This window comes from Ochlerotatus camptorhynchus, unplaced genomic scaffold, assembly GCF_037179485.1.
Source record: "Ochlerotatus camptorhynchus isolate MF236.1 unplaced genomic scaffold, CSIRO-AGI_Acam_v1.1 ptg000144l, whole genome shotgun sequence".
In the NCBI taxonomy this organism is placed as follows: domain Eukaryota; kingdom Metazoa; phylum Arthropoda; class Insecta; order Diptera; family Culicidae; genus Ochlerotatus; species Ochlerotatus camptorhynchus.
In genome coordinates this window covers 1,368,841-1,381,846 of record NW_027040634.1, presented here as the reverse complement: position 1 = coordinate 1,381,846, position 13,006 = coordinate 1,368,841, and the positions used below count along the sequence as shown (strand labels likewise).

The window sequence follows — 13,006 nt, the reverse complement described above, 5'->3', positions numbered from 1 at the left end:
TTTCCAAAATGGCGTTCAGCTTCGATTTTCGAAATGTACGCCTTTTCCGAAAATATTCACATTGAACGTAACATACTATACGGGGTAAGCTTCGAAACATAGCATATTCAGGAAGTTCGCAGGCACGCTAGCGCCACGTAGTCAGAAATTTCTGATCTAATATGACCACCATCCGAAAGACTGTGGCCATTTGAAAAACTTAGCTGAAGACAGTAACCTTCTAGCGCCTCGTAGTGAGAGGCTCTGATCTATTATGGCCACAATCCGAAAAGACTTGTTCATCTAAACAACTTTGCTGAAGACAGTAACCTTTTATATGGCCAGGATCTTGAGATACAGCTTATATAGAAAGATCGCATGCACACTAGTGCCTCGTAGTGAGAGAGATTTGATCTATTATGACCACCATCCAAACAAAATTTGGTCACCTGAACAACTTTGCTCAAGGCGGCCACTTTCTATATGGCCACGATCACTGGGCCCAAAAGTCATATATTATAGCGCCTGTCATAAGGACCTATGCATTAATTATGTCACGCTAAATCGAGCAAAAAACTTCCACCTCCCCCCTATCGTGACGTTTTTCCTATACCTACACAGATAAAAATTCTGAATTTTAATTGTGATGTAAACATTTATTCACGTAAACTTGTATTTCATTTCACGCAACCTAGCAACTTGTAAACAATGTTGTTTGCAACAATGGGCTTTTGTATACAATATTTGCTACATTGCATGAAATGTGTTAGAAGTTTACATGATATATAATGTAATCGTATATGATATGTGACGCTCCATTTATGTGCATCATATTGAACAGAAATTTACACTACTTTTTCGAGCTGTGTAATGCATTGCTTGTCACAAAATCTTAGATACCCTCCCCCTTAGAGCGTGACATAATATATGCATCAACCCTAAGTAGTATGAAAGTGAAGCGCCTATAGTGGCGTAGTTCTCAATAAGACCTTTATCCAAAGGCACAAGCTTGTTAGTCTAACCCAGTTCAACAACTTTGTCGAAGACAGTACAGCTTTATATATTGAAACTAATGAGATAATCCAACACAGTCCCTATCAGTGAAAATCCCATGAGCTGTGGGTATCCTTATTGGTGGTTCCTTATTCATGATCCCTATCAACCGGGAATAAGGGACTGTAATTTCCATATAATTTTAATAAAATCAGTATCCTTGAAGTGATGTAAGACTTTCAAGAAAATTAAAAACCAGCATAGAGTTTAAATTTCTGTGATATAAAAGTGCTCGGAATTATATCAATCATCACATTATTTTGCGTGGCAAATTTAGACATTTTGGTTCTGGTTTCTGTAGAGAGACAGACTTTACTCTCGCGTTAAGTGCACGGAATAACCCACGATAGGGTAGAGCACTACTTCGTCGTAGTCTCCCATTTCCATTCTATCGATCAGAAAAGATCAATAACATCAATGATTTCAATGTGCACAAATCAAGAATAGGTTTGTTCCGATGCGTTAGTTCATTAGCTACAACATAAATCATGTTAGAGCGCATTGTATGAAAATTTACGCTCATTGTTCTCAAAACAAAAGAAGCGCTCCTAGCAAATCCCCTTTTTCTACGTTTATCCGTAGGACGAAGAAAATCTAATGGCGTTTCAATGCGTTAGGACGGAATTGAAACTCGTAGAACGAATTTAGAATCAAGAAGCAGTATTAGATTTTAAACAATATCTCAGCAATTTGTGACTCCTTATCAAATCTAACGGTACGTATGGAAAGGTGAATAAATGTAGAAGTCATCTTTGACAGATATATTTCATTCAGAAAAGAGAGGTAAAGCGCAGGTTGTGTTTAGTAGGACGAAAATTAGATCAAAAACCCTACTACCAACCGGTGGAAACTAACGATTTTAAATTGGCTCACTCCTTGAGTAGCCTATAGGTACCAAGAACATCTATAGGCGTACCCCATTCCAGTCGAAATTCTAGAACTACACTATGTTGGTGTTGATTCACTATGAAAGTTTGACAGATAAAATAAGGGGTTCGTGGATTTTCCTATGTTTCGAGGGGTGCATCGATTATATTCATACCGAGTGACCTGACTAATGTGAAAATCTGTGCTCGATCTTGGTCATTCCCAATCTTTGAAAGTAGTGCGCCCAACATTAAAAAAAAACCACAGCACGATAGCGGCTTTTCAAAATGCCTTCTAAGACAAAGTTATAAAAAACTGATTGACTCCAGGCCTGTGCAGATTCAAAGTTCAAACAATCAATGATCAGGATAAAGATTCTTCATCTGATACATGCCATCTATCCAGCTCCTGATTCAATTTGTCCAGAACGTAATGTCTAACACTTTTTCTCTAGAAGATACCATTAAGGTTGGGCGATTGCCTATATTCAAAATTGCAAGATCCTTACTATTCAATTATTCATTCTAACTGGTGCCTCTCGGAATAATATCTGAGCTACCCCAGATGATGTGGGCATTTGCATCCCTGCTTACAATGAGTGGGAGGCCTTTTGTATCCCGGTATGCAATAACTGTTTTAAGGGGAACAACCGTCAAAAGGCGCGCCCCTTTGTCAGTCGAAATTGAATTCCTTAGCAATAAAATTAAGATATGACACCGATAATGACCATGCATCAGAACCCTAGTCTTAACCATTTCAAACTAGGGAACAACGAATAGAAGATTCACATAGATGAAGACAACTAACTCATTTTTTTCCTTGTTACAAGATCATCCTCGGTAGACAAAGCCGAGTCTTGTCACTATCAACAAGGCATAAAAAGTAACAAGGAATAAGATGTGTTCCTTGGAGGTGATCTACCCACGTTACGGGGCTGGGTTTGATTTAGTAACTTACTGGTAGTTTTTGGTAACTTTGTTTTGCCAACGAATGTTTAGGAAAATTTCTAGAAATGGTTCAAGGTTTTTTTTATCAGAAATTTGGATAATGTCAAGTATGTATGTTATGAGATAACTAAGGGATCTTTTAAGAAGGTCAACTAACATTTGAGCGATTTTCCGCCCTTTGGGTTTTTCAGTAGCGAAAAAGCGTAGGGGAAACAGCCCAAAATGCACCCCAGGGCAAAACTCCCGATGTGATTTTTCATAGCATTCCCGTTTTTAATTCATAAATTTAACAAGCCGCAGTTGGGGTTTTACCAAAACCGGTTATAACGGTATTACCATAGAGGTAACTCTAAGACTAGAAGGTCCCGAAATAACGTGCTCAACTTTTTGGCTCAGCTCTGGCACTCTCTTCGGTCTCAAGCTAATCGATTCACCCCTCGAAACATAGGAAAAACCAATAACCCCTCATTTTATCTGTCAAACTTTCATAGCGAATCAAAACAAACATTGCGTAGTACTATAATTTCGACTAAAATGGGATACGTTAATCGTTTGCTTGGGACCAATAGGCTAGTCAAGTAGTGAGCCAATTTAAAATCGTTAGTTTCGTATTGATTGTTGGTATTACCGTACTATTTTACCATACTGAAATACTTAAAATTATGCAGTTTTATTGTAGTTCCTTCTAATACCGGTTTTACCGGTACATATTATATTTTTCAATACCGGAAAACCGGTTTAAGAAATAAGCCTTTGGTATTGCCAACCCTAGCCACAATGCTAGTTAAGTACTGAAACTAGCATTTTGGCACAAAAATCCCAGAATTAAAAGTGGAATAGCTATGAAATACCAAATCGGACGTTTTGCCCGGGGTTCATTTTTATCCTGTAACCTACATGTTTTGCAACGTACCATATCTACTTGATAATACAATATTTGAAACAACGTCATTTTTTAAGACTTCACGGGGCTGCTATTTTAGGAAGATTTATATTTTAAGAGGGCAGGTTGAGTGCGACTACTTAGCTCAAATATTAGAAACACTGCACTGGTACGGAATACATACCGTTGATATACAAATAAGTTGTACTTCCTATATTGATTAACAATGTTTAGCTAAGTGTTTTAATATGTCAAATATGTGACAGCGCCATGTTTGATTTTTGAATGTTTATTTTTCAATTCTTTATTAGGGTGATTTTAAGCCACCTCTGGCCTAGCTCTTCACCATGAACTAATAATTTTTATATGGAGTCCCCAATGAGTTTGTTTGCAAATAACTTTATGACCTCACTGCAGCACCCACCCTAACCCTTTCACTGGAAATCAGAAGATATTTTCGTTAAAATCTCCGCACGCTATCGCACTTAGTGACCCCACCCGCGATGACACTCATCCATCTCACCAACCGCAGCAGGCACAAATTGACATTCCCCACGCACCATTGATTTCATCTCATGCGCTCTCATACCAACGATCCTCCGCCTTCTGGCCTAGCCATCACGTGCACCATAATCGATCCAAAGACATCCTAATAAACGCTCTTTAAAAGAAATTAAATATAAATTTTTTCTAGAATTAGTGAAATTCGTTCAATGTTCATAATTGTTCAGGTTTTTTGAACAATTTAACTCAATTTAATTGTTGTTAATGTTAATTATTTAGGTGCCGTTTATAGTTTTACCTACTGGTCCGTGAGCAACAAGCGTAGAGCAAACAAAAAATCCAACTTGCTAAATATGTGTATACTAAATGACGAAAATTAAATAAATGTCCTCCGCACTAATATCGCACCGGTCTGTGAACCGACGACGGCTGGCGCAGCGCAGTTGCGGGGAAGATCATCTTCTTATTTTTTGCTTCTTCTGATGCTGCTTCATTCTCCATTTCGTCTTGTCACACCAACCTGATGGTCGCATAAATCAAACTTTTGTGCATTTCACACAGTGACAACGATTTGACATATATAAAGCTTACTCAATTCGTTCCAAAGTCATCAGAGTGCCATCAGCCGCTACCTAAGCAAAGTGTTCATCCTCTAAGTCAGTGCCATAGAAAGTGATCTAGCCAGAATTTTTTATAGAACAATGAAGGTGTTTATTGGAATTATTGCCATCTTGGTGGCCGTTGCTTATGCTGCACCCCAAGGTCAGAGCGATGCTGACACCCCGATTGTGAGCCAGAATTCAGATATTCAACCGGACGGCAGCTTCAACTATGCGTAAGTGTAATGTTCAAAAGTGCATTGAAGAGGAACCTACAATGTGATTGTGATTTCAGTTTTGAAACCGGGAACGGAATCAAGGTCGAAGATCAAGGAACCATCAAGATAGTGAAAGTTCCCAAGACCGACGCTACCGGACGAGCGATAGGTGAAGAGGAAATTTCCGTGTCGGTGCAGACGGGATCCTACCAGTACACTGCTCCTGATGGACAGATCTATACGGTCCGGTAAGGAGTGCCACAAGCCTGCTTTGAAGGCAGCTCTACAAAAATGGAATATCTAATTGAAACGTTTGTGGATTATTTGTTATTTCAGGTACATCGCCGATGAGAACGGTTTCCAACCGCAGGGAGATCATCTTCCAGTTGGACCAGTTGTCTAGTCTGATGGGGATCGATTACGTCAGTACAAAACGAAACACGTGCAATATCTACCGATTACTGTAAATAAATTGTAGCTGGTAATCAAATATTACTATCTTCACAATATAGATCATTTGATTTATTTCTTAGTATCTGAAAATCAATCTTCAAACATAACTTTATATTTAAACTTGCACTGCTACTTAAACTTTTCAGTGCAACTAAACTTGGGCAGCAGATTCAATATTACATATTTTGTGAGAGCTATTATGTGTGCAGTCGAAGATTAGAAGTGATAATGACATCCATCAAAAGTTGGACTTCCATCGAGATTTTTTTAACGTGACAGTTCAGACCGATCACTAGACGAAAATTATCAGCTAACAGTTCAAAGCCAGTGATAGTGCATTGCAATCAAAAACACACAGTGAAAAGTGTTAACAAGTGAACAGGTTGAGTGAAAAACTTCCAGTTTGTTCAACTATCTTCGTCAAAAAAACTGAGCATCGTCAGGATGAAGAACTCGACTCTTTAGTTATATGGTGGCACATATGCGTGTCCTTGCAAGGTGAGAAGAGAGCGAAAACTCACTCGGTTCGTATTCCGTACTCACTCTCTTCTATGCCGTTTCTATTTTATCTCTTCAGTGGTGAACGAATAGAGAATCTATGCAGAGACCACCCGAGATTCAATCCAGAAAGAATGAATCTCAATATGCATAACAAAATCATTGGTATCTTCGGAATGGGTTCGACCAGTAGAAGCTGAAACTCGATATTCGATGCCAATTTGAATGCCAAAATGGTGGACCCCCTTGAATTTGTTAGCAGAAAGACCCCCTCCCCTTAATCCGCCCCCACAATCTTGAGGCAAAGGAGCAGTTTAAGGCAAAATAGCGAAAAAATGATTTTTTTATTCGACCTACTCCGATATCTCTGTCATTTTACGACCAATTTTCGTTCTCTTTAAGTAATTTGAAAGGTATTGAATGGAACCTGTTTGGTAGGTAAATGGCTCAATCTAATTTTCGAATTTTGTGTACTTAAAGTTCACCCAAAGGTACAACATTTTTCATAATTTACTCTGAAGAATTAAGACTGCTTTTTATTGGCAAAATATTTAAATAAAAGTAGTAGTAGAACCCTTATTCTATACCGTTGGATAGAACCGGACACTTTCGTGAAAATTTGGAGGAGAAATTTAATAAATATTTAATTGATAAGAATATTTATGCAAGTAACCGATCAAAATTTTGCGGTTACCTCACAGTATGGTGTTTCACTGGGGTAAGTTTAGGTGAAATTTTACTTTAAAAAATTAAAATATATGCTAATCCACTTGCCATATATTTAAAAAATTTCGTGACTTGAATACATATTTTCATGATTCAAATATTTTCTAAATGTTTCTACCAAATTTTCTCAATCGGAGCCCGTTGGGTATTGAATAAGGGCTCTACCACCCCTTTCAATTCAAAATTTGGTCGACTCAGTTCTGAGAAAATCAGCAATGATTATTCAGTGTAAATTATGATAAATTTTGCAACTTTAGATGAAATTGTAGTAAACTAAATCTGAAAATTGAATTCCTTCCACATTATCTAAGGAGCAAGCATGGAAAAAATCGTTTCAATTTGCATTTACTACTCACTCAGACGCATACAATATCAGAGACGAGCAAAAGCTTGTGCGAGCCGCACTGGTTTCGTTCGTTTTCTCATAAACGCAGAATTGCAACAGCATAAACGCAAAACAGACAGCTGGGCATATTATGAATGATTTTGAGTGTAGTGGTGTGGATGATTCCTCACTCATTATTTGTTGCATATTAAGCCATTAAATTTATTTTTTCAAACAAAACCTCAAAACTATGGGCACTTGAAAACTGACAAAAATCGTACAACAAGATCATTTGTTATTTTTTTTAACTTGTTGGTAGTACACTTATTCGTGCATTTTTTTTTACAGAAAATGATTTGAAATTTTTTACAACAACTCAAAAATTAGTATAAATTTCATAAAAAACGTTTTAACAAAATGTTTAGAACATTTCTAATAAGTTTTTGTTCTACGATTTTAGTCTATTTGAAAGTGTCCATATGTTTAAACATGGGCTTGGTATATCGTCGGTTGTAGCTTGATGTGATTTAAATCGCACGGTGGCTTTAGATCATGGGTTAGCACCCAAGCCTGAATTGATCTATCCCGGGCGTCTATTGTAAAAAACCATTACTAATATAATTCGGGCGGAACGGTACGGACAAAAATTCGTTTAGATAATATATGACGTACGTTAGATATTATTATTTTTTATTTTATTATTATTTGTTATTATGACTGCATGGAACAGCAACTCGATGGTTAAAACGGAGCTCGTTTGCCTAGTGTTAAATGTTTTTGCTTAATGAGCAGAAGACCGTGGGTTCAATCCCAAGCTCCTTCGTGTCGTTAGGACATCAATTCAGCTTATCGTTTACCAAAACAAACCTTGCTGCAAACCCAACCGGTCGGTAAATGCTGGGTAATGCGCAATACAGATCCCATTGAGATCACTAGCCTCTTCCCAGCAACTCCTATTCCTACCTCCCCGTGGTACCGGCCGGAAACTGTGAGCAACCTTCGGGAAGATCGAGAAACTAACCCCGGTGGTAACTTTGGTCATAGGCTGACAAGGAAGTGGGGGGTTTGGTCATAGGCTGACAGGGAAGTGGGGGGTTCTCCAGAAGGAGCGGCTCACAACAGCGTCTGTTCCCCATGTTAGGGGCGACTGATCGACGTCCGAGTGCCACTGAAGGACTCTAAGCACAACTGTGCACCCTGGTCCTCCGGAAAGTTAGGGGGTTGGTGTCAGGCCCTTCGAGCCAGCCGTAAAAAAAGCATTGCAACGGAAAATAAGCAACAGAAGAATACGAACTGAGACCAACGGCAACGACCCCAGCGACGAAATAGGACTTGTGATTGGAAACTCGGCACGTGGAACTGTCGATCTCTCAATTTTATCGGGAGCACCCGAATACTCGCCAATCTACTGAAGGACCGCGAATTCGGCATCGTAGCGCTGCAGGAGGTGTGTTGGACAGGATCCATGGTGCGAACGTTTAGAGGTAATCATACCATCTACCAGAGTTGCGGCAACACACGAGAGCTGGGCACAGCTTTCATCGTGATGGGCGAAATGCAGAAGCGCGTGATCGGTTGGTGGCCGATCGACGAAAGAATGTGCAGGTTGAGGATCAAGGGCCGATTCTTCAACTTTAGCATAATCAACGCACAGCCCTCACTCCGGAAGCACTGCTGACGACAAAGACACATTTCACGCGCAGCTCGACCGCGAGTACGATCGCTGCCCAACCCACGACGTCAACATCATCATAGGAGACCTAAACGCTCAGGTAGGCCAGGAAGAGGAATTCAGACCGACGATTGGAAAGTTCAGCGCCCACCAGCTGACGAACCGGAACAGCCTACGACTCATCGATTTCACCGCCTCCAAGAACATGGTCATACGTAGCACCTTCTTCCAACACAGCCACCCCTATCGTTACACCTGGAGATCATCACAGCAGACGGAATCGCAAATCGACCACGTTCTGATTGACAGACGGCACTTCTCCGACATTATCGACGTCAGGACCTATCGTGGCGCTAACATCGACTCTGACCACTACCTGGTGATGGTCAAACTGCGCCCAAAACTTTCCGTCATCAACAATGTACGGTACCGACGCCCGCCACGGTACAACCTAGAGCGACTGAAGCAACCGGATGTCGCCTTAGCAGAATCTCGAGGCAGCGTTGCCAAAGGACTGCTGGAGTACAGTAAAAGTAGCCATCACCGACGCAGCCGAGAGCACCATCGGGTACGTGGAAAGAAGGAGTGCAGAGCGGTTTTGGAGGAGAAGAATGCAGCGCGGGCGGTATGGAACCCGACAGAACGTGGAACGGTATAAACAGAAGCAGAAACAGCAGAACCGCATCTTTCGGGAGAAAAAACGCCGCCTGGAAGAAGCGGAGTGCGAGGAAATGTAACTACCATAGAGGTAACTCTAAGACTAGAAGGTCCCGAAATAACGTGCTCAACTTTTTGGCTCAGCTCTGGTACTCTCTTCGGTCCCAAGCTAATCGATTCACCCCTCGAAACATAGGAAAAACCAATAACCCCTCATTTTATCTGTCAAACTTTCATAGCGAATCAAAACAAACATTGCGTAGTACTAGAATTTCGACTAGAATAGGGTACGGTAATCGTTTGCTTGGGACCAATAGGCTACTAAAGTGGTGAGCCAATTTAAACTCGTTAGTTTCGTATTGATTGTTGGAACTACTGTGCCGTTCCCAAGAAACACGGAAGTTCTACCAGAAGCTCAACGCATCCCGCAACAGCTTCGTGCCGCGAGCCGAAATGTGCAAGGATAAAGACGGGAGCTTCTTGACGGACGAACGTGAGGTGATTGAAAGGTGGAAGCAGCACTTCTATGCGCACCTGAATGGCGAGGAGAACGTAGGCAAGGGAGACCAGCGCAATGGAGGAAACGACTACGTCAGTGCAGCAGAGGACGGAACTGACCCAACTCCCACGCTGAGGGAAGTTAAGGATGCCATTCAGCAGCTCAAAAACAACAAAACAGCTGGTAAGGATTGTATCGCAGCCAAACTCATCAAGATGGGCCCAGAAAAGTTGGCCACCTGCCTGCACCGGATGATAGTCAGGATCTGGGAAACAGAACAGCTACCGGAGGAGTGGAAGGAGGGGGTAATCTGCCCCATCCAAGATCAGCTTCCGTCGTCTATCACCTAAAATGACCGAGTTCGTGGGAAGTTATCAAGCCGACTTCATCGACGGCCGATCAACAACGGACCAGATCTTCACCATACGGCAAATCCTCCAGAAATGCCGCGAATACCAGGTCCCAACGCATCATTTGTTCATCGACTTTAAGGCGGCATACGACAGTATCGGCCGCACAGAGAGCTATGGAAAATCATGGACGAGAACGGCTTTCCTGGGAAGCTGATCGGACTGATCAAAGCAACGATGGACGGTGAGCAAAACTGCGTAAGGGTTTTGTGTGAACTATCCAGTTCATTCGAATCTCACCGGGGACTGCGACATGGTGACGGACTCTCATGCCTACTCTTCAACATCGCTCTAGAAGGTGTTACGACGAGCCGGGCTCAACAGCCGGGGTACGTTTTTCACAAACCGGTCAATTTGTTTGCTTTGCGGACGACATGGACATCATCGAAAGAACATTTGGAACGGTGGCAGAACTATACACCCGCCTGAAACACGAAGCAGCAAAGGTCGGACTGGTGGTGAGTGCGTCAAAAACAATGTACATGCTAGTAGGCGGAACCGACCATGACAGGATTCGTCTAGGAAGTAATGTCACGGTAGACGGGGATACTTTCGAGGTAGTGGAGGAATTCGTTTACCTTGGATCCTTACTGACGGCTGACAACAATGTGAGTCGTGAAATACGAAGGCGCATCATCAGTGGAAGTAATGCCTACTACGGGCTCCAGAAGAAACTATAGTCAAAAAAGATTCACCCCCGCACTAAATGTACCATGCACAGAACGCTAATAAGACCGGTGGTCCTCTATGGACACGATACATGGACTATGCTCAAGGAGGACCTGCAAGCACTCGGAGTTTTCGAGCGACGTGTGCTAAGGACGATCTTCGGCGGTGTGCAGGAGAACGGTGAGTGGCGGCGAAGAATGAACCACGAGCTCGCTGCACTCTACGGCGAACCCAGCATCCAGAAGGTGGCCAAAGCCGGAAGGAGAGCTAGATGGTTGGAGAAGTATGAACTAAAACTGAATTAGAAAGCGATGTACATTAGTTAAGGCCTCTAAACTTTTAATACCGACCCTGTTTGAATGATCTTCAAATTATAATATAATTTCCAGAGACACAATAAATCATTCTTTGTTCAGCTAGCGATCATAGTAGTTCAGTTTAAATATATGTTTAAAAACGTTTCACGGTCCCTCGAGATCATAACTAATGTACATCGTTTTCTAGTTCAGTTTTAGTTCATACTTCTCCAACCATCTAGCTTAAACCACAAACGAAGTGACACACGACTAACTGGCGGAGAAATCAATTGAAATAATATGGTTCGCTGTAATAGAATTTTCTTAGAAGCTTGTGCCATCAGCCACCAGACGGGCTAGTATTTTTGTTTTGATTTGAATAATGTTGATGTGTGCAATGATCTTTGACAGTGTGCAAAGGTTGTATCATTTTGTCATTTTTTATGCATTTCAGTTTTGAGTAGAGTGAAAGAGATAGAACCAAAACATTCTAGTACATTTGATGAAAATGCTAGTACAATCCAGTAGTAGCAACAATCAATTCGAAACTAACGATTTCAAATTGGCTCACTACTTGACTTGCCTATTGGTCCCAAGCAAATTGATTGACGTACCCCATTCTAGTATAAATTCCAGTACTACACTATGTTTGTTTTGATTCGCTATGAACGTTTGACATATAAAATGAGGGGTTCGTGGATTTTTCTATGTTTCGAGGGGTGCATCGATTAGCTTGGAACCGAAGATAGTACCAGAGCTGAGGCAAAAAGTTGAGCTCGTTTCTTCGAACCCTTCTGGTCTTAGAGTTACCTCTATGGTAGTAGGGTGGTTGGCCGTTTAAGCGTTCGGACTAATTAATGAATCGAAAAATTTATTTGATCGGCCGTTTCGCAAATCGAGTTATTTTTAATGATTTTTATCGATTATGCGGAACTTTCCTAAGCGATTAGTAGTTATCAAGCGATGCTATAGAATGGTATCAAAACCCGATTTGTTTACGTTTTAGACATAGGTTCATTTCAAGTGTCACTCTAGACTTAGCTATTGGCGTTAACGGCCCCCGCGAAAAATCTTCTATTTCAGCAAATATAGTCAGTTTCTTATGGGAATTTTCAATGGAGTGAAAGGATAGTACGAACATAGAGGTAACTCTAAGACTAGAAGGTCCCGAAATAACGTGCTCAACTTTTTGGCTCAGCTCTGGTACTATCTTCGGTCCCAAGCTAATCGATTCACCCCTCGAAACATAGGAAAAACCAATAACCCCTCATTTTATCTGTCAAACTTTCATAGCGAATCAAAACAAATAGTGCGTAGTACTAGAATTTCGACTAGAATGGGGACCGTTAATCGTTTGCTTGGGACCAATAGGCTAGTCAAGAAGTGAGCCAATTTAAAATCGTTAGTTTCGTATTGATTGTTGGTACGAAGTCCGCCATGTTTCACGTACAGTCTGACTTTGCTTATGGATTTTCTCATATGAGTAAAAAGCTACAGAGTCGCCGTCAATGCCAATACGTGTATGGACCGGATGCAGCAGCCCCAATACGACAGCCCATTTAAATGACCCCATCACCTTCACCGTCGACTCGTTCTCTCCATCATTACCAGTTAGGTCAAAACAATTTCAAAATTCAGTGTAACAGTCGCAACAGAAATCAGAAGAGCAGTCGCCTGAAACATGTAATGTCATGTAATGTTACAACAATACATTTCAATACGTTCGGAAATGTGTATGAACTCAAATACCG

At 41.2% G+C, this 13,006-nt stretch overlaps 1 protein-coding gene across 1 annotated transcript; it reads left to right on the top strand.

Moving 5' to 3' along the window:
• The first annotated feature begins 4,831 nt into the window (after nucleotides 1-4,831).
• LOC135700913 (cuticle protein CP14.6-like) lies at nucleotides 4,832-5,540 on the top strand. Its single transcript, XM_065221585.1, has 3 exons — nucleotides 4,832-5,068; nucleotides 5,128-5,298; nucleotides 5,387-5,540. Exons 1-3 carry the CDS (start codon nucleotides 4,935-4,937, stop codon nucleotides 5,451-5,453), a joined length of 372 nt encoding a protein of 123 aa, XP_065077657.1. The 5' UTR covers nucleotides 4,832-4,934; the 3' UTR covers nucleotides 5,454-5,540.
• The last annotated feature ends 7,466 nt before the right edge of the window (nucleotides 5,541-13,006 follow it).